The 27,556-nt window shown below is 48.2% G+C and overlaps 1 protein-coding gene across 5 annotated transcripts in view; it reads left to right on the plus strand.

The window, feature by feature from the left end:
* The window catches only part of FHL1 (four and a half LIM domains 1), a 30,388-nt gene extending 2,956 nt beyond the window's left edge, over positions 1–27,432 (plus strand). For 2 of the 5 annotated variants that reach the window (XM_010402700.3, XM_010402701.3), the window contains exons 2-6: positions 22,959–23,143; positions 24,125–24,302; positions 24,801–24,970; positions 25,520–25,706; positions 26,460–27,432. In XM_010402700.3, coding sequence (XP_010401002.1) covers positions 22,988–23,143; positions 24,125–24,302; positions 24,801–24,970; positions 25,520–25,706; positions 26,460–26,617 — 849 coding nt within the window. In that variant the 5' untranslated portion in view covers positions 22,959–22,987 and the 3' untranslated portion in view covers positions 26,618–27,432. Of the gene's footprint in view, positions 1–10,998; positions 11,083–15,778; positions 15,885–22,958; positions 23,144–24,124; positions 24,303–24,800; positions 24,971–25,519; positions 25,707–26,459 lie in introns of those variants that run through there. The other 3 variants (XM_019287757.2, XM_019287760.2, XM_019287758.2) reach the window with 3 other exon arrangements.
* Positions 27,433–27,556: the final 124 nt, after the last annotated feature.

The raw sequence follows: 27,556 nt of genomic DNA on the forward strand, positions 1-27,556 counted from the left end.
ATCAGAACAGCTCCCCGTACAGCCGTGGGCAGGCTCTGGTGCCAGGCTTCCGCAAGGGTCAGAGATGCAGGTGTATGGAGGGCTGAGCCAAGCAGTCAATGCCTGCCTGTCACCCTCGCAGTCCCCAGCCACTGTCACCTTGTGCCCTGCTGGTAGGAGAGCAAAGGTAGAAAAGCTGAGATTTCAGGTTCAATTCTATACCTTGAGCAGGGTGGACTCACTTTTGCTTGAAACGGTAGCAGAAATCATGTCTATGCAATAAACCTTCCCAGAACTGACCTGCGATTTCATAAAAACCAAAATGCATTGTAAGTCAAAATACTACAGCTTGATTCATTGGGATCTCTTTTTATTTCATTTCTCTGTTATAGAAATGCAGACAGGGAAAGTAACAAGAAAGTCTGAGATCAGTCGTTTCATGTCTGATTTTGGCAGAGGGAGTGTGGGAGGAAGAAAGAGACCTCATATTTCTTTTAGATACTCTGGAGAGGAGTTTTAAGCAGATGGCTCTTCAGACACTGGGACTCTAAAGAATTAAATGTTATTTAGATAAATCCATGCTTCCACTTCTGCAGTGTGGTTTTGGAAGGACTGTGCCATATATTCTGGCTTCAGTTCTTTTATTCTTCGGTCCAGTAAAAACCCTGTTTGCAGCCACTTGGCTGGGTGTAGGACCAAAGGACTGGGGCTTCCCTGGGGTTCAGAGACAGGATATAGCCCAGCATGTTCCTCTCCCCGATGGGCTTTAACTGGGACTTTCTGTAAATGAGCAGCCCAGAGCCAGCTCTGGGCATATCACCCCAGGTGGCTTCTGTAGGAATGAATTGGAGCCAAGAGGCCGAGGCTGGTGTGTGATGAGCTTTTCTCTCTGCAAAACCTCCCCAGGCCTGTAGGCAAAACTCTCCTACCAGAAATGGCTCATCTTGCTGCTCAGAGTATTTCCTGCAAAGGCTTTGCTCTGCTCCAAGATGCTGCTGGAAAGCGACAGAAAAACCCTTGACGGGCCAATGCTCACCCCTCCCTGCAACACACACTGAGGCAGGAGCTAGACCTTGATACCTCCAGAGTGATTCAGGCACGTGTAGTGCCAAGAATGCTGCCAGAGCAACTTCCTACTCTCACAGCAAGAGAGCATGGCATTTTCTGTGGAACAAAGGGATGGATGGATGGATGCTCTTCTGCTTCTCCAGCTTTTTCATCTCCATCAGAATAGATGGGAAATGGGGTTTGTGTCCTATGTCAAGACAGGGCTAAAATTACGTTTAAGGCTTTGGAGAAAATCAAAGTAGGGCAAGGATTGCATTATAGCTATGCTGTAATGGGATAGACAGGGTTGGAAGCACTTTTTTCAAAATAGGCTGAACTAGAGTTCCCTGGAAGAAGTTGGAGAGCTAGGGCAGGGTTCCCAGCAGTGATGGAGCTGCAATCCAGGGTGGAAGGGCAGCTATTTTGCTGTGTGCCTGACTGGAAACTGTAGGAACCCAGAGTGCCGAGAATATTTCTCTGCCTGTTTTTAAGGGCTCTTACCCCCCTGAACAACACTTTTTTAACCTCCAACCTTGGAAAAAAATTACCAACGATCAGACAAGAACTAGAAAATACAGTGGTGTGAATTAGGTGATAGACTACTATGTAAGATTGTCACAGGGTGAAAAATTTAGAGGTTTTGGGTTTCTCTTTGTAGTAAATAGATAAGAGTAAATAGCAAAATGGAGGGTTGTTGTTCTCTAAACCTTCTTTTCCTTCTTCTACTACACCATGTTCTGCAATAAAAGTAGTTTGAAATGATTGGATAGAGAATTCCGCAGTTCCTGCCCATGTTACTGAATAATTGTTAGGAAAGTGAAAATAATGTACGTTTTTAGTAAGTATTGGTTAAATTATCTTTAAAAGGCTGCGTAAATCTTGATAATTAGAGACTTCACTCCTGCTTTCTGTGCTCTATGCTGTACCTGGGTCACGCTAGTGGCTCTGTTCCTCTGATAAGACTTAATAAACAACTATCCAGCAGCATTGAAACTCCAGGAAAAGTCTTGGTTTGTCTTTGAAACTCCTTGCAAGGACTTTTAGAAGATTCTCTCCCATCAAGAGGGATTTGATTTATGGCACGGTTCAGTGTCAGAAACTTTCAGGCAGAGTTACAATTTTGGTTTGGATGCTGTTACACAGTTGCATTATTTTTGTAAATAAGAAATTCAAACCCTTTTGATTTTGGACTGATGTTTTTAGAAGACCCACTTGTTCCACATATGTGCCTCATCTTTTTTCTGTTCCTTGGGGTCACCCAGTGATTGGTGTCATTTGGGATGCATCCCTCCTCCTGCTGCTCAGCAGAGCTGTCTGTGGTGTGAGCTGGCAGCCAACAGTCATGGACTGTGAGGGATTGAAAGTGGTGGGATATGGCTGCATTTGTGATCTGCTTTGACATATGAGGGAGCTTCAAATCAAATACTGGCTGGCCCCAGTGGTGTCTGTCTGCTGAAATGACGTGTTTAAGAGACCCCTGTTCACAAGAAATCACGTGTGCTCCATATGCCAAGGGACTCCTGAAGGGAGGCACAGTTGGTACAGGGATCTATAATCCACCTATTTTGCTTCAAGATCCCTTTAGCACTGCAGCAGCTGTCCCAGAGTGTGAGGATTCTTGTGTTACACCAGCTTCCAGCTGCAGAGGAGTTCAAAGCTTCTGGCAGAGCAAGAATTGCTCTTGCTGTTTTGCTTGGACAGAGCGAAAAATCCCCTCAATCCTCCAAAACTCTCTCATATGAACCAGAGTGCTGGACGTGCCTTTCTTGTGCTAAGAAAAATAGAAATGGTTCATCACACTAAAGCCATGGCTGGTCCAGCCCACACTGGTTGTTAGTTGACTTTCCTGCACGGAGTTGGCTCCCAGCTCTTCCTCAGAGCCTTCATTTGGGAATATTCAGTTTTCATGTGCTTCCAGTGGTCTCTGACCAAAGATCCCCTTAACTATGACACTACCCTAAATACAGCCCCCCCACTCCTGGGAGGATGCTGGGTGGGAGAAAATAGGATTCTTTCTTTTAAAGAAATGCCCCAAGATGTGAGAACCATCTGGACTTGGCAGGCTGCTCCCAAGGCATTTGCTGTTTGTTTACCTTGGGACTGACTGCCCCTGGCAGTTGTTACCATCAGCCTTTCTTATCTGTTCTTTTCTATAATAAACACTGGAGCAAAGGTTTGGAATTAGCCACTTCTGAGGCACTGCCTGCCTCCCTTTCCAGCTTCTGTCTTATGGTCTCGTTTTAGGACTCTTGAGCCTTTTCCACTTCATTCTGTGCCTCTTGGCACAGAATTGCCATTTTGTGCCTCTTCTCATTGCACTGAGACAGCAAAGAGCTCTTTAAAATTCCTGGTAGGTGTGTCATCCACAGGGCTGCAGCATCCCAGGAAACTGGTGCCTTGGGACAGCTGTGTGCACTCACAATGCTCTTGCTGTGTGCTACAGAGATTTTTCTAGTTTGACTTACCTCATCCAGTGGATGTTTGATGAGTTTCTGACTGATACCTATTCAGTTGAAGAGCCCGTGGAGGCAGTGTCAGGATCCTGAGAGCATTCCAGGTGCCTGGTGCAGCATTAACCACAGGGCAGTCAGTGGTTTGAGGGAATGCAAACACAGACAGCACCTCCAGAACACAGGTCCTCATCTGGATTGGGTAATTGGAGAGAGTAATCAGGAGATTGAGTGGCTTTGCTTCCACTTAGAAATTCCCTGGTGATCTCTAAGCATTGTCCTGATGTGATCTTGCTCCTGACAGTACTGTGGAGAGGCAGTAATAAACAGCCCAGGGTGCAAGCATTTGTCTCTCTCTCTCTGGTCTCATCTCACTTTAAAAATACACAGAGCTACGTTTTTCACTCAACACATGCAAATACAGTTTCCTGTCTACCTTTGCTCTGCCCGTTGAGAGCCAGTCATGCTTCCCCATGGGACAGCCTGCCAGGTGAATGCCACTTGATGTATAACATATTTCAGTGCTGCCTCTGGAAATGGCCAGGATGACAGTATGGTATCAGGGCTGGAGAGCAGCCCACGATCACTTCGCAGCAGCACAAGGGCACCTGGTGGGGATGCAAATCTGTTAAATTCTGTCTGGATTTGCTTTGGTGGATGCTAGAACACGTCATCCACCCCTTGCCATAATATTCCCCTCTCTCTTATGCCATTATCTCCATAATGATTTATAGCCAAAGGTGGAAACTTCAACTCTGGTTCTGTTCCTGTGGTGGGATGGGTTTCTTGCAGTGGGTGGGGAACACACCATTCCTGTTTGGGGAAAGATGTGCAGATTTTTGGCTGGAGAGGACTGCAAACAGCATTTCTGTGGTTACTCTGATGTGCTGGACAGGCTGTAACACTTGTTTGGGGTGGCAGGGGGCTGCCATAAAGGCTCACCTGTGGTGTGTGTGAGTGAAAGCCGTGCCTCACACCTCCTTTCCTCAGTCTCATGTCGCTGGGGTGAGCCCTAAGGCAGCTTCCCTTCGCCCTGCAGTGCTAACGCTGCCCAATCCCTGAGCACTGCTGTGAGCACCTCCTGCCCTCCAGCTCTTCCTCCAGCCTGTGGTGGTGCTGTAATGCGGGGAAGTCTCTGTGTGCTCCACTAGACACTGAACCAAACAACCAATAAATCTCTTATAAACCAAGGAGTATCTTGTTTTGGTTACCAGGGAGATTGCCAAGTGCAAATTCAACCTGAAATAGCGATGAGCTCATCCTTGGAGCAGCATCGGTGCCTGAGCCGGAGCAGCCGGATGAAAAGGGAGCCAGCGCCAGGAACTCTGTCTGCTCCACCGACATTTGGATGCTGTGTGAGCTGTTTTGCCAAACAGCTTTTGCCTTGTAAATGAGATTGTGCAGGGGATGGTGGGTGAAGCTGGCTGCTGAGACAGGGCTTTTACAATTCCTGCAAGTGTGGCAATGACATTCCTCGTGGGACTGTGGGCTTGAGAGCCCAGGGGGTGGTTAAGATGCTGCAAAGGTGGCCTTCTCTGCCATCTCCCCTATCCTCGAAACTTCTCCCTGTGAAAGGATTGTAGGGAAAACTGAGATGCTTGACTTGTAAATAACGGTTGGTTCTAAGCACCTGATTAGACAGGAGTACGGAGAGGCAGAGCCTCTCTCTGCTGCTGCTCCAGGTGCTGGAGCAGGAGCTTGGAAAAACCTCACCCTCCTCTGCAACATACCCGGCTGGAGCAGGAGCTTGAAAATTTGGACTCTGGCGTTATTTTACCCTGAAGTGTCCCCAGTTTAAGTAGGTCAAGACTGGACTTTTGGAGTCACCTCCTGCCAGGGCACAGTGGGCACTGTGAGAGTGGCTGCTGCCAGCTGAGATATCTTTTCTAGGCTGATGGAGTTGGGGTTGGAGTGGGCTCTTGTGGGGTGCCAGCTGTGCCTGAGAAAGGCAGGATAAGGAGGCTGTGATGCACTCAGTCTCTTGGCAGCCTAGGCGGGGCTCCTGTAGCACCCTGCACCTTTCTCTGCTAAGACATAGATGTTTCCAGATACACTTCATTCAATGAACTCGCATTTTCTGAATTACAGCTTTTAACTGAAAAGGTCTGTCTGTAAAAGGAAGTACTGCCTGAACTTCTGCACCACAGTACTGCAGGGGAGAGGCTGACAAAGTTGTGGCAGTGGTCTCTACTTGGGTTTTGCTCCCCATTGCTGAATTACCAAATTCATGATGTTACGTAGAAATACAAGAGAACATCACCTGGCAGCTGTGTCGATGAAGCAATGCATGAGCCCCTTACCAGAGGTGCACTGATGGATTTCAGTGTATCTTTTAAGACATAGTTGCCAGTGAGTGAAAACAGGGAACAGTTATCCACAGCACAAATGCAAACGAAAGCTGAGCCCTGAAAAGTGATCTGTGAACCTACTCACGTGATGCAAACACACAATCCTTTTTTTGGATTAACTTCATAGCTTTTTGAAGCAAGGGATGAAGGTTGTGTCTATAAAAAGAGATTGGTTTCAGCAGGGGTATTTTGGAAGTCTTTTATTATAATTTTATAATCATGGAGAGATCTGTAAAATTGTGTGTTCTTGCAAGTCCCTTCCAGGACTGTGGGTGGATTTTTTCCAGCTGCTTTCTGGAGCCATGTGGGAAATGCTTTGGTGACATAACCAAGTCCCTCAGAATCACGGGCAGCTCTCGGTGCCACCTGTGCATTCAGCCATCAGCTTCAGGAAAAGGCTTCAGGAAAGCCTTTCTGGTTCTTGGAGCAGTTGGCATTTGAAAGAAGGTGATTTTCATGTGAGGACATACAGCTGAGTGAGATCTGGGTGAGACAGATGTGAGTTCACCTTTTATAGCTGCAAGGTGGGCAGTGCTCTGGTGCGCCTGGGCTGTTGCAGCGGCTGGGGTTGAGTCCATGTGACCCTGCTGCGTAGCACAGCCCTGTGCCCCAGCCACTGTGACCCCAAACTGCCTGTAACTGAGCTGGGCAGGGTGCTAAAAAGCTTTAAAACCTACAATTGCCATTAAAGCATTTTATCTTCTGTTTTCAGCAGCTCCTTGGAGATGAGACACTGCTGGTCTAATGTGAATTGTTTACACGTGGTGTCTGATGTTCCTTTGTGTCATCTCTTTCCTGTGGGGTGCAGCACTGGGTGTTAATGTTTGAGAGCAGGACAGGTATCCCTGCAGGTCTTCCCTGTGTCGTCCCCCAGTGTTTCACCTTCTTGGTATCAAGGTGTGTTTCCCTTAAGGCTGTCTCTGGGTGACTAAATCCACTGCTGTGCTTTGTAGATCCAGGACCAAGCCTAACCTTGCTCAGCACTGGCACAAAGCAGGCAAGGCTTCCTACCAGGCTTCCTTCTAGCACGGTTGAGAATTTTTCTCAAGGGGTATAACTTTAGCAAAGGGACAGCAGAGTCCATGCAGTTGCAGGAAAAGCCCTCAATGACTACTTAGAAACCTCACCCTTTCCCCATTGTCCTGCAGTATTCCCAGAGGTACATGGTGCTTGTGGGCTCTTATGCAATGTGGTTGCACAACCTGGTTTTAAAAGAAAGAAAATTGCTGTTTCACATCTGGTTTAGCTTTTTGACAGCTTTCTCCAGCATTTGCGTGCAATTAGCACCGCTTTCTGTCGCATGGAGCCCATCCTCTAATAGCTGGATGTGGGCAGTAGTTGCAGAGCTTGCAGTGATTGTATTGAGAAGATATTGTATTGCAAAGAGATTGTATCTCTGCAGACTGTGTTGCTCGTTGTCCCTGAATTTATTGTCTTTCTGCTACTTGAAAAAGAAAACAAAATAATTTTTTGGGCCTGAATCCAGCCCCAGAGCAGGGGATGGCTTAATCAAACACTCAAGTGCTTTTACCAACTCCAGTTGGTTTATTTCTGTGTTTAAAATCAAACACTCTTCTAAGTATCTCACTTTTCTTATTCTCAAGTTTGTGTTTAATGAATGTATCCACACACAGAACTTGCCATTGCTCCAAGAGTCAGCACTGATAGAAATGCTGTAACACGCAGAGCTGCTCTGAGACCCTTGGAGGAGCATGGGAGAGGAGAGATCTTCCTTTGACTCAGAATGCCCTGGCCTTGCGGAGGAGGGGGATGAAATTTAGCAGTGTCAGTAACCTCACCTCCCCACCCTCTTTTGGCCTGAACTGTCTCTTGCCAAATATTAGTCTACTGATCTTAACGTTTCCAAGACACTAAAGGAACTCAAATTTTGCTAGGTTACAAAAAAACTAGAGTGGGAGTATGTTGGGGGTGAAGAATTCCCCTGCTTCCCTCTCCAAAACAGCCTCTGTCCTGTGGATGACACTCAGCTGGGATACCACAAACCAGGGCAGGGCTCTGAAAACCATTCTGGGCTGGGACTCTCTGGTTTTGGCTGAAATTGAAAACTAACCCTGATGAAAGGTTTAAAGATATTTGTTCCTTTTCTTTAACATTTGAAGCTGTTTTCTACCCAACTCCACTGGGAATGTTTTCCTGTGTAGTCCTTGCCCAGCTCTGATCTGACATATTTCCACAGAGACTCAGGATCCTTATCACTTTATGAAAAATGAGATTTACATTCCTGTATCACACAGGCACTTTGAAAATATTATCCCTGACTCCAGAGAAATGGCTCATACATTTTAATGTAGTTATTAGAAATTGAATTGACAACACTTATCCTCAGTGGAAATTGCTCTGCAGCTTGGGGGAAAATGTACAGAGAGCACTGTTGGAGACTTTGGAGAGCTCTTGTCATCTTGAGATGTGTGTGCTTCTGGTGCAGTGTGTCTGCTGAATGAGAAGAGCAAGGCTTGATATGCACCAGAGAAAGGAGAAAGAAAAACTCCATAGGCCAACAGCATGGGCTGAGACAGCAGCGGGGCTTAAAGCATATGAAAGAGCTTCTGGGATGAAAGGGAGAGCAAAGTGGTGGGGAAACATGGGCTGCTCTGGCTTGTGTGTCCCAGGGTGTTGTGGAGGTTTTGCACATGGGTTCTTTATTTACTGTCTTAGTAAGTGTAGAGAAAGTGAACTGAATGAGTGCTGGCTTAAACCTGGCACGTGAGTGAAGTGTTGCTGAGGTGCTCATGTTGATGAAAGATGCCCTTTGGAGGAGAAGCAGCAAGGAACTGCAACAAGAAAATCCACTCAAAACAGGTTGCTTTTAGAATAAAATCTTTTCAATGGTAACTAAACTTGCAAGAACTGGCTGATCTCTGTTCCTCTCTAAGGATGTGGCCTTCAAGGAGCACTTCACACAGGGCTGCAGGACATCAAGGCTCTGGAGCCTCTGAGCTGGGAGCTCTTGCTCCCGAGAGTGGAGGGAGGAAGAGGGAGACAACTGGCAAAATACTCTATGTGGTGGCAAAGAAGCACTTGTGAATCTGAAGCCACTCCAAGGTGAAGAGTTTCCACTTCTCTTGCCCTTGTTGGTGCAATGTGGCCCAGCCTGGCCCAGCCTTCGTGGTGAGTGTTGGGGTACAAGGAAGTTGACCTCTTCTTCCATTTTTAAACTGCACTTATCTGAAGCTGGAAGTTAAATCAAACCTTCCTAAAGCAGAGGTTTATGAAAATAACTTTTGTGACTAATCCAACCCCTTAGGCCTCACTGGAGGAGACTTTGCAGCTTTGTTTTTCCTTGTAAAGAATGCTCAGCATATGTCCTGACAATTAGTCAGAGTGCCCAAAAATACCCGTTAGCCCTGCAAGCTGATCCCCTTCAGCTCTTGGAGCTCAGACTGACACAGGGTTATGCACTGTGGGGCTCTGGGAAAGGTTATTTTTAAAATGGCCACATAACAAGGGTGATTTGGTCCTTCCAGCCACCAGCTCTGTCTGACAACTGAGGATGCAGACAGCCAAATGTTAATCTTGCTCGAGGCGACTGTCCTGCCCAGGGTATTGGGCTGCTTCTCCTGCTAAAATCATGTGCCAGGGCTGGCTCTGTCAGCTCTAAATCAGTTCTGAGGGCATGGCCTTGTGGCCTGTGCCAAGTTCAGGCAGTACTTTGATGGTGTACTGGATGCCAGGGAGTCTTCCCAACTGGCATGCCAATGCTTGGAAAGGCACGTCCTCATCAAAGAAGTGGCCTGTCTTCACCCTTAGCCAGGCAGCCCTTTCTGAGAGCTTTTGCTTTGCCCTTCTCTGACCACCTGAGCTGAAGTTTTCTATCCTCAGTGTCTCTCACATGCTGAATTTCTGGAGATATTTTGCCAGGATCACAGTCCATCCACAAACAGCCCTTTCTTCTCCTCCCCTGAAAATCAAGAACTCTAAGGGGAAACACCAATGCTCCTTGGTGCCACAGAGCACTGCTGGTGTGAAGATTTGGCTTGCCCACTGCCCTGTGTGGGAAGAGGATGGAAGTCTGCAGAACCATCTGCCCAGCAGCTTCCTGGGAACATGGTATTTTGCTAGAAAACATCACATGGAAAGCATTCCCAGCCTACAGAGGAAGAGCTTGGGCAGAGCCTGCAGCACCCACCTTGTGAGTCTTCCTTGTTTCCAGGTCCTGTTAATGAACACAGGAGGGTGTCAGGAGATGCTGGAGAGAGTGTGTGTTGTAGCTGATGTCCGGGTAATTGCTAATTTCTGACTCCTAGTGGGTAGATTTCCAAGGAATGACACAGCTTTCGAGCAGAAGAGCAAACTAGTAGCTGAACTTCCTTCCATGTGCTCCACAGTGAGCTGTTTAACCTCACTGGGGCAGAGCATTGCCCAGCCAGCTGCTGTGCCCACAAGAAGGAATTGGGAGCTATTAGAAGTGCAGAGAGCCTGATGGACACTGTGGAATATTATTTCAGTGATGGCTCACTCACTGCTTGGTGAAGCCCTGACATGAGCATTTATTGTGTGGGTATGGCAGGATTATATTGCTGTGCCTGTTCCTCACACCTCATCTGTGCTGGGAAAGACTGCCATGCTGCCTGGCTGGATCACTGTGGTATTTATTTGACAGGGACTTGAGTTACTTTTCTCAGCTCTGAAGCCAGGGCTAAGCCATGAGGGGAAAGCTGTGACTGGCAAATATTTGCCTCTCATCTGGCTCCACTGGTCATTCCTCCTGCACATGAGTGCAACTAAACTTGAACAAAGAAAGACCTGAAGTTGACCAAGACGGCCCTAAGGAGCTCCACTGTCCTAAGTGTGAAGCTTTGGGGTAATAAACTGGGGAATAACTGAGTTGTGGTGCAGCTGGTTGGCCCCATGTCTCCTCCCAAGCTTCCCCATGGCTTCCACATCACCTGGTGGAAGTGACTGAGAGGCACCATAGCACTGCTAAGTGGTTCTGTGTGTTACCCAGTTATAGGGCTGCTGGGGAGGAAGAGGTAAATGCAGTAACTGAAGATTTTTAGCTGAGTTATGGGCTTGGTGCTCTTATGAGGCATCTGAATCAATCTTGGCAGCACAGGTGGATCTTTCCCCCAAGAGGAGCAGAGGAAGTCTTTGTCTCCTCTTAGGGTTATCTGATATTCATTAGTATGTTCAGACCTGTGGTTTTTATCTTGCAGCTCATGAAGGGAGCTGTGGGCAGCCTGCTGAGCCTCCCAGTCCACTGCCTGCACACTCACAGTGGAAGGACATGGGAGACAGAGGTGAGAAGAGAAACACGGCTCACATTTAAGCAAGTGCATTTAAGGACTTTGCAAGAGATTTTTTAAAAATCTTCAGTCTTTTGGGGCTGTCCTTTTTTGAGATTGCATTGAAGGTCTCACTCTAACTGCTGGGACTACAGCAGGCACTCAACATCCTTGCTGCTGGGACATACAGTCTTGGCATCTTATTTGTAATGCGTGAATGAGAAGCAGGGACAGGAGGAAATGGACTTTCTTGTGAAGTTGATTCAAAGCCAGCTCTGCCTAGCACCTGCTGCAGCCTCTCCTCTCCCCTGTCCTCTCTGGATCCTGGGGCTGCTGCCATGGGGCTGTTTGTTGCCTGCATCCCACCATACCACCATAGCCAGGACAGGGAACAGAAGCTGAACAAAGCTTTGGGACTACAAAGCAGCTCCTGATTTATGTGCAGACGCTCCCCCCAGGCCTCAGTGTCATTTGGCTCTCAGCAGCAGCGAGAGGTCTGCCATGTCAGCAACAGGTGATGGGAAGAAGTGCCAGTAGGGAGCGTGTGTCGAGGGGAGCCACAGAGCAGATGGCAGCAGGGAAATAAATTTGGAGCTGCCATGGGAATAATCCTGGAAACAGTCCAGCCTGTGGATGGAGGCAGATGGGGAAAAACTTGGTTTATATCTCTTCCTGGTTTTGTTTTTTTTCAGGTGCCTTTATTTCCAGCTCTGTTATCTCTTGACCATTCCTTCCTGTCTATTACTACAGCCTTATCCCTTAATTTTGTCTCTTCTTATCCTGCCTTCTTTTCCGCCTTTTGTTTCTACTCACCCTATATCTGAGCTCCTGAAGGTTGCCTGCCCTGCATCTGCTTCCTCATAAATCTATTCCCAGTTCCTCTACCCCTACCTCCACAGCTGATCCAGAAGCTTCCCTTGGCACTGAAAGGCTCAGTATACCTCTCTGACCCAGCTGTGAGCTGGAGTTCAGCATGGAGGAATTGTGCCTTTGCCATGTCTTGCTGCTTTCCTTCTCTACTGTCCCCTCTGAGCTGGTTCCCTGAGAACAGCAGGGGCTCCCCTGGTGCCCAGTGTGTTCATTCCCCTGTCACTGCAGTGATGTCCTTGCTGGTTTTGCTCTGGAGGTGTGTACATCCTGGCTGTCTCTGCCTTGTGTTCCTGTGAGTGTCTGTGGGATACTTCAGGAGTGCAGAGGCACATCCTTGTACACAGAGCTGGATTTGAGACTTCTGGGGCATTTTTGGGATACTTCAAAGAGAAACTGTCCAGCTTTGAAAGGACTTAGGTGGAAAATCCCCGTTCTGGTTCAGGTGTGATCATGTTATGCAGGGTCTCTGGCTGGGGGGCACTAGGGGCCATCATCCCCTGGCAGTCTTCTCAAGATGATCTGCAAGCACTGCTCTGCAGTGCCTTCTGCCAGTGCTGGGAGCAGGAAGCATGTTGGATAGTGAGTGCTTGGAGCGCTGGATTAGCCCCCAGTGTCAGTCCTGGTGCCAGACCTGTCCAGCATTTCTGTGGCATTGGGGACTGCTGCCTCTTATGTCTCCCTGACAGATCTGCCACAACTGCAAAGAGCTTTTCCTTCAAGAGAGCTGTATCTGTGTCCTCTCTCCTCTCAAACCCAAAGCTCTTTTTGGTTGTCTTCCTGCAAACTTTGTCTTCATATTAAAACAAAGAAGCATTTAAAAAAAATTGTTTTGTTTCTGCCTAGGAAGAGCCAAGGAAGTTAGTAACTGAGATCTGTTGGGCAGGAGTGCTCTGCTGTGGGAGGACGCATGCAACCTGAGACATTTAAAATAAATTTTTTTAAAAATGGATCTGCCCTCAGGAAGGGTAGGGAGAAATGTGGGACTGTCATTTTATGGGGAGCCTGGTGAATGGCAGTGTGCTCTTCTGTGCAGGTGCACTGTGCATTGCCAACAGCATGTAGGGAAGCAGGAGGCACAGCATTACTTTAAGAGGTGCACAGGTGCTCTGCTGCTGGTATTTACTGCTGCTTTCTTTGATGATGGTGACTAATAGTTCATCAATGCCTGGGTTAGAACAGGTCTCTTTAGGAGTTTCTGCCTGTTGAGTGACAGCAGGATGTGTGAGCAAGCTGAGAGACCCAGACCTTTTCTGGCAGGATTCTTAGGGCAAGAAAATACTCTGGAAATCACAACGTGAATCATTTATTTATCCGAGTGGATGACACTATGCCCCAGCCATGCTGCTCTGCAGTCAGACCTGTTGGGTGGGATCAGTGTGTCCAGGGCAGCTCCCTGGAAAACCTACAGGACAGGTTTAATGTTAAAAATATGACATCCCAAGCCTGCTATGCCCTGCTGCGCACTCACTGCTGTATTTGTAGCACTGTTCCCTCTGGGGCCTGTGGGTGCGTGGTGCACAGACAAGGGTTCAGACAGGGCTGGCACAGCTCCATTCTGGGGCACCCTCTCTTTCCTGGAGGTGTCTGCTCCCTGACACATTTCACAGGGCATTGATGTCCCTCCTTGTCACTTGTGCTACACCTGCACCACTGCTGTGTTTAATCATCTGGGCTTTTGTGGATGAAGAGGGGCTTGGGAAGGAAATGGGAATTGGCCAAAGTCATCTGGCTAAAACCAGGCAAGAAACCAAGAGCAGCAGCAAGGTTGTTCCCCAGCCCATTTCTGCCTGGGACCAGGAGGCCACAAATTTTAAAAAATGGCCTCTTTATTATAATCTGCTGTGGGGGATCAGCAGGGGCTTTGCAGAGTGAGTTGTGCCAGGGAGCTCCATAGGCATCTGCAGGTCTGGGTCTTCCTCCTGTTTCTTGGGCAAGGTTTCTCCCTCTCCTCTCTCCTCCAGCCCGAGTCTGTTGTGGTGCTGTGAACACACGTGTACTTGTGCGCATGAAATGTGACATCCAAGTGTCCATCCCTGCTCTCCACACCCCTCTGCAGCTGCCAAACCACTGCTGATTGCAGCCACCTCCGGTCGGGACGTGGCAGCCACTAGCACCGTGCAGAGACACCGCTCAGGATGGGAGCAAAGGCTTCTAATGGAAATACCAGGGCATTCTGGGGGAAGTAGGAAATGACTGCCAGGTGGGAGGGTGCCAGAGCTTTGTATAGGGAACTAGGAAGGAATGAAAATGGTTAATGGTGCAAACTCTACGTGCATTGCCAAAAATGAACTCATGTCTGTAAATATTACACTGCATACAGCAAGATTAGCACAGGAAAATACCAGTTGTTAGGGTTTCTGTTGCCATCTGAATTATGCAAACAATTTGCTAGAGTTTATAGTTGAGCTGGGGCAGAATAACATTGGGTTTTTCCTTGCCAAAGTGTTTCAGTGCATTAGTACTTTAGCACGTTTCCCAGCCTCAATCTGCTACACCAGTGGATCCTTGCTGTGCTTTTTTGGAATGGCATGCTGTCAAGAGTGGCCTTTTCCAGGCCATGTTGGAAACTTGGAGATGTCGGGATGCTGGTGAGATGCTGAGCTTGTGCATGTGCTGCCTGGGGGACTAAGATGGGTGTGAAGGCTCAGGGGTTCACCAAGCCCAGTACAGAGGCTGGAGACTGTGCATGTGTTTGTGGCTGAGGAGCTCTTGGGACCTCTGCAAGCAGGAAGCAGATATGTTCCTGGCTGTAGCAGGGTTGCTCTTCATAGGCCAGACACCACCACAATGGGCTCCCGGGAAGGAATGATAAACATTGGCTCTTCCCAGTGGCTGTCAGGGAGGTTCAGTGACTTTCCCACGGCCGTGCAGTGCGTCAGTGGGGAGGCAGAATTAGCAGCTGGGCGTCCCTGGCCCCTGGCCCTGAGCGTTGCCGGCAGAGGTTGCATAACCCAGAGTGAGTATGGGGCTGCAGAGCTGCTGCAGCCTGGGGTCCCCACAGGAGTGAATCCCAAGCCAGAGTTCCCTCCCCTCCTGCTCTGACTTGGGTGGAAACAGGTTGGCTGGAGCCATGGAGCTGGGATCTTCCTGAGAGCTTTGTGGACACCTGAATAAAGAGGACAGAGGCATGAGCCAGTACCCTCTAAAGCCACGCTAGATGCTAAAGAAGCCCCATATCATGACACCCATCTTTCTAAGTGCTGCTCTTCAGGGACTAGGACCCTTTGAACAGTTAATGCTGTGAGCTTCCTTAGGGGAAAAAGCTGGGGAAGGACCAGGAATGGCAGTTTTACTGGAAGTAAAACTTCAGCATGATCTCCATGTTGAGAGCAAATCCAACCCACCCATGAATGTATGTGCTGGTACTTCTGTGGGCTGTCAACTCAGTCCCCAGGGGTACAGCCACATCCTTCCCAGGCCCTACAACCAGAAGACAGCCCCTTGCTGTCTCCTGGGACTGCAGCCCCTCCAGTCCCACAGGGCTCTGACCCACCTCTTCCCTTCAGCCATGGTGGAACATAATTAATGTTGGGTCTGTAGTTTAGCTCAGGACTGTTACGAGACACAATCTCACTCTAACGCCAAGGCCAAATAATACCAGCATGGGGTCAAGTTCATGAGTTCATTCTGCCTTTGGGACTAATTTGGGTGCTGAGTAGCTGGGCAGGTATTTGACTGTTGCCTGCAGAGACCTAGAGGTCTCAGGATCCTATTCTTCTCCCTCCGATCACCTAAAATGGTAAGAATTTCCAAGGGGGATTAAGGTTGTGATCTCTAGGGAGGGGAGTGGACATCTGGTAGGAGTCCTGTCCATATTAATAGCCTCCGTTTAAATGTATGTTATCAAATGGGGCAGCTCCTTATCAGCCTAGAGACTGTGAACTCCATTACCTGAGGGGCAGCTGGTGACTTTGGGCTGCTGACCATGGCTTTCCACAGGCACACAGGTAAAGTGGATGTGCTGCCAGGTGTTGTGGGAGTACACCTGGTAAATGGGGAGGCAGGTTTTGCTAACAGGCTCCTGTGCCAGAGAAATAACTTAATGCAGTCTTAAACCTCAGCAATCTGCAGCTCAAACTCCTGATGGCAAATGGGCTGATAACCAGTGTGGGAGACTGGTGCCGGAGCAGAGTGGTGGTGGTGGTCTCATTTATTTTGTAAAATGCATTGGATGGTAAATGTTTTTGTATCTGCTGCTGTGGGAAGGCTAGGGCTCAGCCATTATTTGAGGAAGAATTGGTGAAAATGGGGAGCAATGCTCCTCCTTGCTGCAAGTTTATTGCAGTGAGCAGAGAAACCCACAGCAGAGGGGAGACCAGTGTGTAAACCCAGATGGTTTACAGATGGCTCTGCTCTGGTGGGAAGTTTGTGGTTACTTACTCTTCTCCGCTTGTCTTTTAGTTCAGATGGGCTGACCCTCACCAGTGACAGGAAAATGTTAATGTTTCCATTAACAGTGACAGGAATCTTGAGATCATATTTTACATGTCTCCATGGCATGCAGCTCTGTTGTGTCTTCCTATCCTGCCTAATTCCTCTAGCCCTGCAGCTGAAGAAAATCAGATCTTTGGGATTTTTGAAAGCCTATCTGACTCTTAGAAGCTGTTTTTGCCCAGGGTGTATTCACAGCCCTACACCACAGTACAGTGGCAGTGGCATTGCATCTCTTGGTGAGACACAGCCCTGAGGGTGGATGTGCCTGGGGAGAGGGTGTTGGTTTGGGGCACAGCTCCTGTGGGCACCAAACTGAGCTGCTGCACACCAGGAGCCAGGGGTGCTCATGAGACTTGGGAACATAGACCCTCCTCAAAACTGGGGAGAAAAGGCACAGTTTTCTGCTCAGCTCCCTGCTCAGCTTCCCAGGATAAGGCACACACATGAGGCTGCTTGCACAGCACGTAACTGCTCAGGATTCTCTTGTACAGGGATGCACACACATGTTATGCAGGGCACCGTTGTGAGTAAAATCTGACTTTTGTGGTATCATTTGATGTAAGAAGATGTTTAACTTCAGCCCACAAGACTGATTGATGCTGTAGCATCCTTCCATTATATTCCCAGCTATATATTTTTTTTCTTTCTCTTCTTCAGGGGATGTCCCCTGGGGCAAGAACTCCCAGACTTGATGCTATGCTGTATTATAAAATGCTGCAGAGTGTTCTGAGCAGATGCTGAGGTTGGAGTGCTGCCACCAAAAAGTCACAGCATGGTGTCCAATCCTGCAGACCACTGGGAATCCCAGGGTAGCTGTGGGGGTACCGTGGGGCTGAATCCTCCAGTGCAGGAGGAAATCTCATTTTGGCACCTGGGAGGACCTGGGTGTGAGAAGGGCATCCAGCTGCTGAGGTAGGGCAGACCACGGCATAGCTGGGAACATAATAGGGGAGTGTCAAAGGACAAAACTTAATGCAGCCACAGAGTTAGTTACTGAACAGGATTTGGTTAGTTTTGAAAGGTTTGGGCTTTGTTGCTTAAACTCTGCCTAAAGTGTTCAGCCTTACTCGAGGCAGTGGTGCCTTGTTAGCCTTTACTGAGCTCTGCATTGAGTGCCAAAGTAATCCCTGGAGGAAGCATTTGCATGGCTAGGCCAGTGTTTTTAATAAATAGCATGTCCCTACGTCCCTGGGGAACTGTGAAGATTTAGTTAATGACTGAGATGTGCTCAGACATAGTGGCAAAAGGACCGTAGGGAATGTTTTTGGCAACCGCCTGAGGAACTTGGAGCTGTTCTTGCTCTAAATAAAGAAGCTTCCATTTTATCAACAGACTAATTTTTGAATTATAGAGTATGAGACTCGCACGTGCCCCAGCCTGGCAATGGGGGAGCACATCTCTGGTATTTTCTGCCCTCCCAGAAAAAACGACCTACAAGAGATTTCCTTCCTTCCTTCCTTCCTTCCTTCCTTCCTTCCTTCCTTCCTTCCTTCCTTCCTTCCTTCCTTCCTTCCTTCCTTCCTTCCTTCCGAATTCCTTCCTTCCTTCCGAATTCCTTCCTTCCTTCCGAATTCCTTCCTTCCTTCCTTCCGAATTCCTTCCTTCCTTCCGAATTCCTTCCTTCCTTCCTTCCGAATTCCTTCCTTCCTTCCGAATTCCTTCCTTCCTTCCGAATTCCTTCCTTCCGAATTCCTTCCTTCCTTCCCTCCTTCCCTCCTTCCCTCCTTCCCTCCTTCCCTCCTTCCCTCCTTCCCTCCTTCCTTCCCTTTCTCTTGCTTTTGTTCTTTCCTTGGGCTTTGCAAATGTTTGTTGCCCAGGGCACTGTGCCAGTGCAGTCCTGAGTGTCACTTTGCATTTGGGATTAACAGGACCCTTCTTCTAAGGGTTTCTCTGGTATTTATAGCAAACCATGCAACATTGCATAGAGGAATGCTGAGAATAGTAACTCAGGTGACAGACCAGGGCTGCCAGAACTGAGCTGAAACAGGCAGGCGTAGCCAGTGCCTGGCAGTGTGAGGCTGTGTGCTCAGTCTACTGAGAAAAATAAAATTAATGGAGAGTCAAAAAGCAATTGCTCTTTTTCGTCCATATGCAACTGTGTGCAGGGCAGAAGGTTAACAAATTCAACCTTTTCTTCTTTCTTAAGTAGCAGAATAATCTGTAAAGTGTAAGTACAGCTTCTCTGGTTGTGTTTAGAGACCACACTTCAAGTTCTTCCTTGGTGGTTTATCACATTTAAACATACTCCCCAGAGACATTAACACATATCCTGTGCTAAGTGCATTGCTTATCAGCTGTGCTTCAGCTCCCGTTGCTGAATGCTTTGGTTCCGTTTGTTGTGCAAACCACCGTGATGCTGCTTTGGGTGTATGGCTGAACTGAGATGAACCAGCCGGGGGTGATGGCAGGAACCCAGGGGGAGGCAGGGGTTGTGTGGATGCAGTAGCTTTGGTGGGGCACTCTTCTTAGGTCTGTACCCTTCCCCTCCCAAAGCTGGCCATGCTGCAGGGTGCAGATGTGGCCCTGACCATCAGTCAGCCCTGTGACTGCTTGGTGTTGGTACCACTTGAGGTGCATGGAGGCTCCTGGGGCCCAAGTGTCTGAGATTTCTGAAGGATGGAAGGTGTGGTTGTCCAAGGGCTGAGGTGCTGTTTCTGAAAAGTAGAAGATGCTTTCAGGGGACAAGTGGTGAAGCGGCACCTCTGTGGTCAGGTAAATGTTAGGGTTGTATTCCAGTGGGTCTTTCTGCCAAATGCCCTGATACCCGAGAAGGCCACTGGCCTGGCCTTGCACCCTCCAGCTGTAGTCAGATCCTTCAGGGAGCTACATTTAGAGAACACCCTGCCAGGGCTGGTGGGACAGGGACACCTTGCTTAGAGGGGGATTAGTTTCTGGATGTATAGCTGTATTTTTCTTCATCTCTTATTGAGGATTCTCTAGGCTATTTAAGGATGGGCACATTCTGCATTCACCCCTCTCCCTAGCTGCCTGTGCTCTCTGTTTTCACCTGCTTCTCTCCAGCAGAACAATCCTCTGCACATGCCTGGGCAGGAGAATAGTTCCAGCCTGTCCATACTTTTCCTTTGCTTTCTAAATCCCATTCTGTGGCCTCAGTATCAAGCTGACATGGGGTTTGGATCCGTGCATGTCCTCAGGGCATGTGATTCTCCTGGGGCTAAACAAGAGACACTTGACCAGGCTGTCACCTCAGAGATGCCGGTCTGGTGTAAAGGTACAGCCACAGAAACTTGTGTTCAAGTAACTTCCAAGCTAAAACATCTGCATGTACCACTCTCTTTTCACAGCACTGTGAAAAGAAGCACAGAGGTTCAGTGCTCTGGGTTTTAGTGGTATTTTGGTGAGTGCTTACCCTGGTTTTGGGTTGCTGTAGCACTGCTGTACCCCTGGTGTGAATCCCTACCCTGTGCTCGGCAGCTGCTGCACCGCACATTTGGGAAGTGATGAAGAGCGCAGTAAATAAAGACCCCGAGGAAGTAATGATTTTTCCATACACCCACTGTGCCTTTAGTTTCATAACTTGCCTACTTTTCAGAGAGTAAAGACAGGCCAGGGTTAATATACCTGGAAGCTCTAGAAAGTTAAGCTGTGGGGACCTGGTGCAGCTGGAGGGAGAACAGGAGATAAACAACTCCAAACCCACAACCTGGTGCCAAGCAGGCTTTAGAAATACATTTATTTTTATACAGAGCACAAGAAATATCTGCTGTTTACCTTCCATGAGAGGGGACAGGACTGCTGAGGGGAGCAGCTGTAGGATACTAAATAAAGCTGAGCTCTAAAGTGCCCACAGATGTTTGCTCCATTTGGTGAAAATAATCTGGTGGTCCCAGCACAGCAGCTACTGGCCTGGGGCTCCACTATGCCACACACTGGTGGCTTTCAGGGCTCTTGTGCACCATACCCTGGGTGGGCTGCTCCTGTGGGAGGGTCATGGGAGATGGTCTAGCTAATGTGGGCTCTTGACATGGCACAGGTGAGCAGAGCCCATGAGCAGCCAGCACATTTGCAGGGGCAATGCCACCACTGCACCTTTCCTGGCTCTAGATTGGGAATTCAGGAATGATAGTACTGAGGGCAGAAAGCTTCTGGAAAAGCTGGAAGCAAATTCATGCCCCTACCTGTGTATGAGAGTGGCTTTCTGGTGTGTGAGATGGCACAAGGCAGGCAGAAGCTGCATGCACAGCCCAGTCTGGGGGCTGCCAGGGCCCAGTGTTAATTTGCCTGTGGAGCTCCAGAGCTGTTGTGATAAATGCGTCTCACATTAGCGCATGATGTGCTACATGGGAACACGGGATTATGTTGCTCCCTGAGCCATACTTTCAAGATTATGTATTCAGGTTGAAAACAACTCTAAACCTGAGGTCAGGAAGGTTTCAATACCATTTGCCCGGGACTCTGCAGTTGCATTTCTTCCAAATAAAACCCACCTGCTTGCTAGAGTTCTGCAGAGCTGGCAGTGGCTCACATAGTTTTCATGTTTCCCAGCTGTTTATCTGTTTCATTTGCTTGAACAGGTACCTCATAGCCCTTGGTGTAGTTGTCAGCAGGACGTGACCTCTCCTGGCCCTGCCAAGGCAGCATTTCCAGACCTTGGTTCCCCCATAGAGTACAATTCCTACCAGCTTGGCCTCCAGCCTGATTTTGTCAGTTTTAGGGGAAGGAATAGGGTGTGAACACAGCCTCCCCCTCTGCTGCAGCCTCCCCATGTGATACTTTTCTTTAGGACTCTCTGTCCTGCTTTCTGAAATATAAATCCTTCAACTTGTTCTGGCCCTGTATTACTGAGAGGGTGACAAAGAGGAGACAGTGTGATGACTCTTGGATTTTAAAACCTGCAAGGTGAGTGAGGTAAGTGTGAGTCCCACTCTTCCTGGGCCCAGATGAGGTAGGTGCTCTGCTATGATGGCAAAATGTTCATATACAGGCTCCTCTGGCTTTGTACCCAGCTATGCTGGTCTGTTCCTGGTGTGCTGCAATGGTCTGGTGAGGTTAGGCCCTGTAGCTGATGGTAAGTCTGGAATTACTGGAGTGGGCAACGGTTCATAAAAATCTGTGTGAACAGGCCATAACAATAGGGCAGACCAAGAGTATCCTGCAGCCAAGGGCTAGCCCAGCGGGGTCCCACTGACCCTCCTTTGTTGTGAGGGCACAGCCAGGAGTGACACACTGTCTCTGCACCCCAAACCCCCTACTGGTTTGGTTTACAAAGGCACATTGTATTGGGCTTGGAGCAGCATGTCTGGAATAAGCACTGTTGTAACACTGAGCTCGGTGAGGAACAGGCTCCAAGGTAGCCCCCAGGGCTGGGTGGAGTGATGCAAGGTGAGGCCATGTGATGGAGGCAGCAGCAATTTGTATGGCCTGATGATGTCTTCTCCCTTCCTTGCTCTGTGCTGACGCTGCTGCTCTATCAGAAAGACAGGACATTTCCTCTTGGCAGTTCCTGTTGCCAGACCATGGCCACGTCTCCCATCCGGTTGGTGATGACGCAGGAAGTTCAAGGCTGTGTCCTGGGGTGTCGGCCGTGCAGGGAAACAGAGCTCTGCAGCTCTGGGGCTGTGGGGGCTCGAGCAGCAGGGGCAGGGATGGAGCCGCCTCTGTGGGACTCCACAGGCTTCTGTAACTCCTATGCCCCCTCCCTGGAAGTGTGCCAAGCTAGGTTGGATGGGACTTTGAGCAACCTGATCTAGTGGCTGGCACCCCTGTCCATAGCAGGGGGGTTGGAACAAGATGATCTTTAAAGTTCCTTCAAACCCAAACCATTCCAGGATTCTCTGAATCCTGACAGAGCCCTCACAGGCCCCTCGCGGGAGTGTTGGTGGCTTCTGCTGAGGAAGGGTGCATGGAATGGAGGGAGCCCTTAGCAGGAGACTGGGAGTGCAGGAACAGATGGGTGTTAAGGGAGAAAGTGTGAGCCAAAGTAGAAAACCCTCCAATCAAGATCCCCCACACCCACTGACAGCTCCCTGGCCATGGTGGAACATCAGACCTTGGCAGAGACTTGCTGGCATGAACTGAAGAAGTACCTCTCCATGGAGGCAGATTTTTTCTTGGTTTAGGTTTTGGGTTTTTTTCCCCTTATGATTTTATATGTGAAAGCCTGGTGAAAAGAGGCGGCTGGAAGCTGCACAACAATCCAGCACAAAAGGCCTTGGAGGGCTGCAGCTTGCTGCGAGTTCAGACTGGAAACATGGAAACAATTCCACTCTGCTCATGTTTGTTGATGATTTCTGCACACAGGACCTCACTGAGGCCTGCAGTAATGAACTAAGGGACTCTCAGGGAGTGATCAGGTGTCATTAACCTTGCTTGATTCTCAGTATGCAAATAAAGCAATCTAGCATCCTTCCACTTAACCAGGGGATGGGGAAAGGCTGGTTTAGGACTCTGCTCTCCTCGACTGGAGCTGCTTTCTCTACCAAGGAGCCTTCGAGGAGTGTGATACCACCACCACATGCTCATTCCTGAGCCATCTTCCTCCTACTGATCTGCACAGTCCCAAGAAGCTGAAGCCCTGGAGTTTTCAGGGCCTCAGTGCTGTCTCCTCACCCACTGTGCTCTTGCAGGAGGGCCTGGCAGCTACACCGTGGGCACGATGTCGGAGCGCTTCGACTGCCACTACTGCCGTGACCCCCTGCACGGCAAGAAGTACGTGCAGAAGGAGGGGCGGCACTGCTGCGTCAAGTGCTTCGAGAAGTTCTGCGCCAACACCTGCATGGAGTGCAAGAAACCCATCGGGGCCGACTCCAAGGTCAGTGCTGAGCACCTCAGCGGGTGATGAGGAGAGGCAGATGCTGATCGCCCTCCTCTGGTCTGGCACTGAGCTACTGTGAAAGAGCAAGTTCTTTGCGAGTCTTCGGGCTGCCAGCAGTGTGCTCCTTGGGCAAAGAGCAGTTCTGGGGTGTGCACAGAGAATGTTCATGGTCGGCTGCTTTGGCAGAGAGCCTCATTTCAGGGTCTAGATTCAGCCACATGAACTGCTGCAAATGCTGAATTGCCCTGGAGGGAGAACTGCAGGGAGCCAGCCTGCACAGGGCCTGCAAAACTCATCTTTGGGCAAATCACTGAGGTCTGATTTTTGTCAGTTTGTCAGAGGCTTATTGCTTCATGATGGAAATCAAGAGTTCTTTCAATATGTATATCTATTGAGAGCAGTTGGACCTCAAGATGGTTCTGTTGGGTTTTTTTCCTCATATTAATTTATAATACTATCTCTGATGTTCAGACACCATAACGCCAGGCAGGACATGAAGAAACATAAACTGCAGGACCTGAAAATATCTGCAAGCGTGCTGGTTGAAACCGTGTTGATCTCCATGAAAATTGGAAATTGGTTTGTTGCTTCAGTATAGAAATATGATATTACTGAAGTCTTTAGCATGTACCTTCAGGGTCAGATAAATGTTTATAGCAATAATAACATACACCTGAACTAGAGGGAATGTAAGAACCCAAGAACAGATTTGCAGAACTGCAAATCTCCAAGCAGCTGGTTTGATGCCTCTTCTGCCCCACTCAAAATGTATGTGATTGTGTTCAATGAGTTTGGTTAAATGTCCTTCCCTTAACTGATTGCAGAGGAGCTGTAGCTCTATGCACTGAATCAGACACACTTAGGAACAACAAATCTATCCTTTACTGCCCAGGCTGATGAGACAGGAGCTTGGCTTTTGGGCTGCTCAGGGGGAGAGAAAAGCTTCTCACTCCCTCACTCACTTTCTGTTCATTCTAGGAGCTGCATTTCAAGAACCGCTACTGGCACGACAACTGCTTCCGCTGCTTCAAGTGCTACACATCCCTGGTGAACGAGCCCTTCATGCTGCGGGAGAACAACAAGGTTTGGTGCAGCAATTGCACTGCTGCTGAGGATGCACCCAGGTGTAAGGGCTGCTTCAAGCCCATTATTGCAGGTACTGGTACCAGTGACAGGTGTCCAAGGGCCACATTCTGCTCTAGGCCATAACCAGAGTGGTTTATCAGGCTGTAGAGGCTGCAGTTAGGGGTTTGGGCATCACAGTGGAGGGCTGGAGAACCTCAGAATAGTAACTTTTGACTGTTGCTGTCACCTGTCCATTTTATTCAAGTGTTGAAAGGCTGCTTTGCAGTTAACCCTCATGTGGATAATTAACCCTAATGTCAGTCTTAAACAATTTTTACCAGAAGCTTTGCTCTGTAAATCAAGGTCCTCAAAGGCTCAGGCATCTGGTCTGATAACTATTTTAAGAAAATCTAGCAGGCCCTGGCTAAAAACAGATACAGAAATTACCAGCTCATCCCTTGTCTGCATTCCAGTGGAATCTTGGGCATAGCGAAGGACAGGTCTTGCCCACAGATATTACACTGCACAGGAGGAGGGGTTTGCCACAGGCCTGAAATCCTATATGACAAGTTATTTTTGTCTGTCATAGGAGACCAAAATGTTGAGTACAAGAAGATGGTCTGGCACAAGGACTGCTTCACCTGCAGCCAGTGCAAGCAAGTGATTGGATCTGGGAGCTTCTTCCCCAAGGGTGATGAATTCTACTGTGTCTCCTGCCATGAGCACAAGTTTGCCAAGACTTGTGCTAAGTGCAAGAATGTAAGTCCTTCCCCTCTGCAGAGGCAGCTGCCAGAACCAGCCCTCGTGTGCCTTTTGGGAACTGGAAGAGTGAACCAGCAGGCAGACCATGCTGAAGCTGTACCAATGCTGATGTTCTTTCCTTGAGATATTGGTGCCAGCAGCTGGTGGAATGATGGGAGAGCTGACGGTCCCCGTGCTCTACAGGATCTGGGCAGGGGTTGTTGTGTTAGCTAATGGCAACACTGCAGAAACCAGTCTTGCCTTGAGGATAGTTTAAGCTCTGTAGCCGTACTGAATATTCAAATAGTGAAACAGTAGCTGTTTTACAACTTCTGCAACTGATTAGTGTGGAGTTTCAGTTACTGCAGGTAAACGAAAGTATTATGAAAGTGCCAGGTATGTGGGATTTCAGATTAGAGGGACTTAAGTGCACTGCACAATTAAATTTTCTTGTAAACTTTTTGGAAAGATCCTCTCCATGACAAAGCTTTCCCTACACCCCAAGCCTCTGTCACCTCTCTTCTCCCCTGCTGATTCTAAACCACACCTCTGCTCTTTCTCTTGCAGCCCATCACTTCTGGAGGCCTCACTTACCAGGAACAGCCTTGGCATTCCGAGTGTTTCATTTGCTCCAACTGCAAGAAGCAACTGGGTGGGAAGCGCTTCACAGCTGTGGAGGATCAGTTTTACTGTGTTGAATGCTACAAGGAATGTGTTGCCAAGAAGTGTGCTGGCTGCAAGAATCCTATTACAGGTATGTTGGGTTAAATGCAGCTTGAGGGCAGTGGGTGCTGAAGGTCAGGACAGTGATCCCCCAAAGACAGGGAGCCCAGGGATGAGTAACATCAGAAGCAGGTCTGGTAACCCAAGCCCAATCCCAGCATTTTACATGTGATCTGACTCTAAGCCACGTGCTTGTGCTGGATGGAGGCTGAGCTAGTAACTGAGCTCTTCAGCCTTTGCATGTCTCAAATTTACCTCCTTCAAAACACCCCTAACCAGAACTGTTTCCACCCATATCTTCGTTTGGGACCCTGAAGTCTAAAACAAGTGGTGTTTTATTGTCCCAAAGGGACATTTGTACCCCTTCTGATGTAGTTTACTTAAAACTCACTGGATTACAGAGCTCAGCCCTGAAATGTGGGCACTGCCCTGCCAGTCCCATGAGGCTCACATTCTATCCTGCAGGGATCTGAGCCCAGAAGTGTTTAGCCCAACCTGTCCTTGCTCCATGTCCCTCCTTGACTGTTTGCTGGAGAAAGAAGCCAAGGGGAAAAGCTTATTGCAGAGACATGCAAGCCTTATGCTAAGATACTTCTTTCTCCAAGAAACATCAGAAGATGCAACAAAACCATGCCTCAGTTGTCACTTTGGTATATCAGGCAGCCCCTGTGGCCCACAAGCGTAGGGAAGCACTGGGGCAGCAGGAACAGGCTGGGCTGTTTGGTGGGATAACCCAGCCAAGGCAAAGCTACTATCGCCGTCCTATAATTGTGTTCTCTCCTAGCAGGATTTGGAAGAGGAACCAGTGTGGTTAACTACGAAGATGAATCCTGGCATGATTACTGTTTCAAATGCACAAAGTGTGCCCGTGGTCTGGCCAACAAGCGCTTTGTTTGCCATAATGGAAAAATTTATTGTGCTGAGTGTCCCAAACGACTGTAATGAGCAGATGTAAGATGGATTTTAAAGCCCTGCTTTCCCAAACAGTCCTGGTAAAGGAGCAGGTTTTTGCATGTTGAGAATTTTAACTATTTCCATTTTAGTGTAAGAACTAAACTAGCCTCAATATACTGGGTTTGACTTTTGAAGCTCCTGCAATACAAAAGCATGTAGCCTTGCAAAAATCTAACCTCATCTCCAAGTAACTCCTAGTATAAAGGCTTGAAATGCTGTTAGATTTAGAGATCCACACACTGCATCACCTGTGTGTGCCTTAAACAAAAACAAATCTAGTTTTAAACTCATCTGGTATATGATTAAGCTTGGCACTTAACTGAAGTGGGTTTGACAAGGCATGCACTCGGACACAGAGATGCAAAGATTGCACCTGGATCAGAGGGAACCATTATTATGCTTTTACAAGTACATACACAACATACACCACACCATTAATAAGTAATAAAAACCTTAGCTTACCCTACCACACCACATTGCAGCACATGTACGGAATGGCTTCATCTTACAGATAACAATGTTTTTGGCAGTGATACTTAGCTTAGTTAAGTTTCCATAAACTTGTTTTAGTCTTGATTTACGCATGGTTTGCCTGCAAGTTTTCCTTATCAGTTTTTTTTATATCATTGTTTAAACAAGGCTGTGTACAATTATTAATCTACTAACAAGTAGTAAATCTTTCACCTACAACATGCACATGCATTTACAAGTGCCTTAAAAATAGCTCAGACAACACTAGCTCTCCTATCATGTCAGTGTATGTTCAGTGACTGAATAAAAGTGAGACTAGTGCCTGCTTGGAATCTATAGTCTGGAAATTTTTTATTTTTTCATTCTGCCATCTTACATGACTGATGTGTCTTAGGGCTGAGCTACTGAAACCAAGTCTACTACACTGATATTGGCAAAGTAGGAGTCAGCTGTGCT

Source organism: Corvus cornix, chromosome 4A, assembly GCF_000738735.6.
Source record: "Corvus cornix cornix isolate S_Up_H32 chromosome 4A, ASM73873v5, whole genome shotgun sequence".
NCBI classification, from domain to species: domain Eukaryota; kingdom Metazoa; phylum Chordata; class Aves; order Passeriformes; family Corvidae; genus Corvus; species Corvus cornix.